At 51.3% G+C, this 1,274-nt stretch overlaps 1 protein-coding gene across 1 annotated transcript in view; it reads right to left on the bottom strand.

Annotated features, from left to right (window-relative positions):
• The window catches only part of ttf1 (transcription termination factor, RNA polymerase I), a 15,279-nt gene that overhangs the window by 6,112 nt on the left and 7,893 nt on the right, over positions 1-1,274 (bottom strand). Inside the window, exons 4-6 of the mRNA XM_015402564.1 lie at positions 857-1,084; positions 648-772; positions 390-579 (exon numbers count right to left, since the gene is read on the bottom strand). Of these exons, the coding sequence (XP_015258050.1) occupies positions 390-579; positions 648-772; positions 857-1,084 (543 nt within the window). The remainder of the gene's footprint in view (positions 1-389; positions 580-647; positions 773-856; positions 1,085-1,274) is intronic.

Here is a 1,274-nt window from a genome sequence, read left to right as displayed (position 1 = left end):
GTTCTACTCGGTGCTCAGTGGTCTTACCCCCAGGGGGGTGAGGGTTCTGAGCAGCTGGGGTAACTAGGTCCATGATGACTAGAGTTACCACTATTTATGTAGTCTAACTGGCCTGGGACTGCTCAGACTGGTCCACCTCTCCTTTGGTGGTCAATACTAGGGTGGATATTATCATCCCCTACTGGCCTAACAAAGGTTACGGTAGATTAAACAGAGAAACAAGAAATTAAAAAAAGAACGTACGTAAGAGTACTAAACTATCCTTTCCCAGGAACTGAAGACTCAGGCTTCAGCTGTGCAAACAATCAGATCGGATCACTGGCCCAACTTTACCTGCACGAAGGACAGAACCACGACCCAAACCAGAACTTGCTCATAGAGAAACTGACCATTTGTGGCGACACTGAACCCAGGACCGAGTCTGGACCTTCTTGCTGATTTCTCTCCATGGAAGTTGTTTGTAAAGCTGGTCTCGGGTCACACCGGAACCATCGGTGTTACTCTGGGTCTCCAGGTACTGCTGGACGGCCCGCTTCAGCCGCTTCTCTTCATCAGCACTCCAGGCACCATGACTGCCACCTGGACATAAACCAGGGTCACATGAACCGTTCCGGACTGCCACCAGACTTACAGAGCTCCTCTCCTACCGATTGTGTCGAAGCGTTTCTGCAGCGAATGGATGCTGCGGTCCATCAGCTCTGCAATCAGCTTCCAGTTGTTCCCGTGGAGATTATGGAACCTAATGAGATTGTTCACCTCCTCCTCTGAGAACCTGGATCAACAAAACATCCCAATCAGACCTGCAGGAAGCTCCACTGTGGGTTAAAAATGGGTTCTTAATGAATTGACTTTTTACATTCCCATGTTGTTCTTCTCATCAAACAGCTTCAAGGCCCGAATGTAAACCTGGTGGCAGGGGCGAGGGATTCCACTGGCTGGTCGGAGACAGGCGGAGAACAGAGAGACAGGCGGAGAACAGAGAGACAGGCGGAGAACAGGGAGACAGGCGGAGAACAGAGAGACAGGCAGAGAACAGAGAGACAGGCAGAGAACAGAGAGACAGGCGAAGAGACAGGCGGAGAACAGAGAGACAGGCAGAGAACAGAGAGACAGGCGGAGAACAGAGAGACAGGCGGAGAACAGAGAGACAGGCAAAGAGACAGGCGGAGAGCGGAGAGACAGGCGGAGAACAGAGAGATAGGCAGAGAACAGAGAGATAGGCAGAGAACAGAGAGACAGGCAGAGAACAGAGAGACAGGCAGAGAACAGAGAGA

Source organism: Cyprinodon variegatus, unplaced genomic scaffold (genome assembly GCF_000732505.1).
Source record: "Cyprinodon variegatus isolate N-32 unplaced genomic scaffold, C_variegatus-1.0 Scaffold1367, whole genome shotgun sequence".
NCBI classification, from domain to species: domain Eukaryota; kingdom Metazoa; phylum Chordata; class Actinopteri; order Cyprinodontiformes; family Cyprinodontidae; genus Cyprinodon; species Cyprinodon variegatus.
The sequence above is the reverse complement of the archived record's forward strand: the minus strand, read 5'-3'. Positions and strand labels throughout refer to the sequence as shown.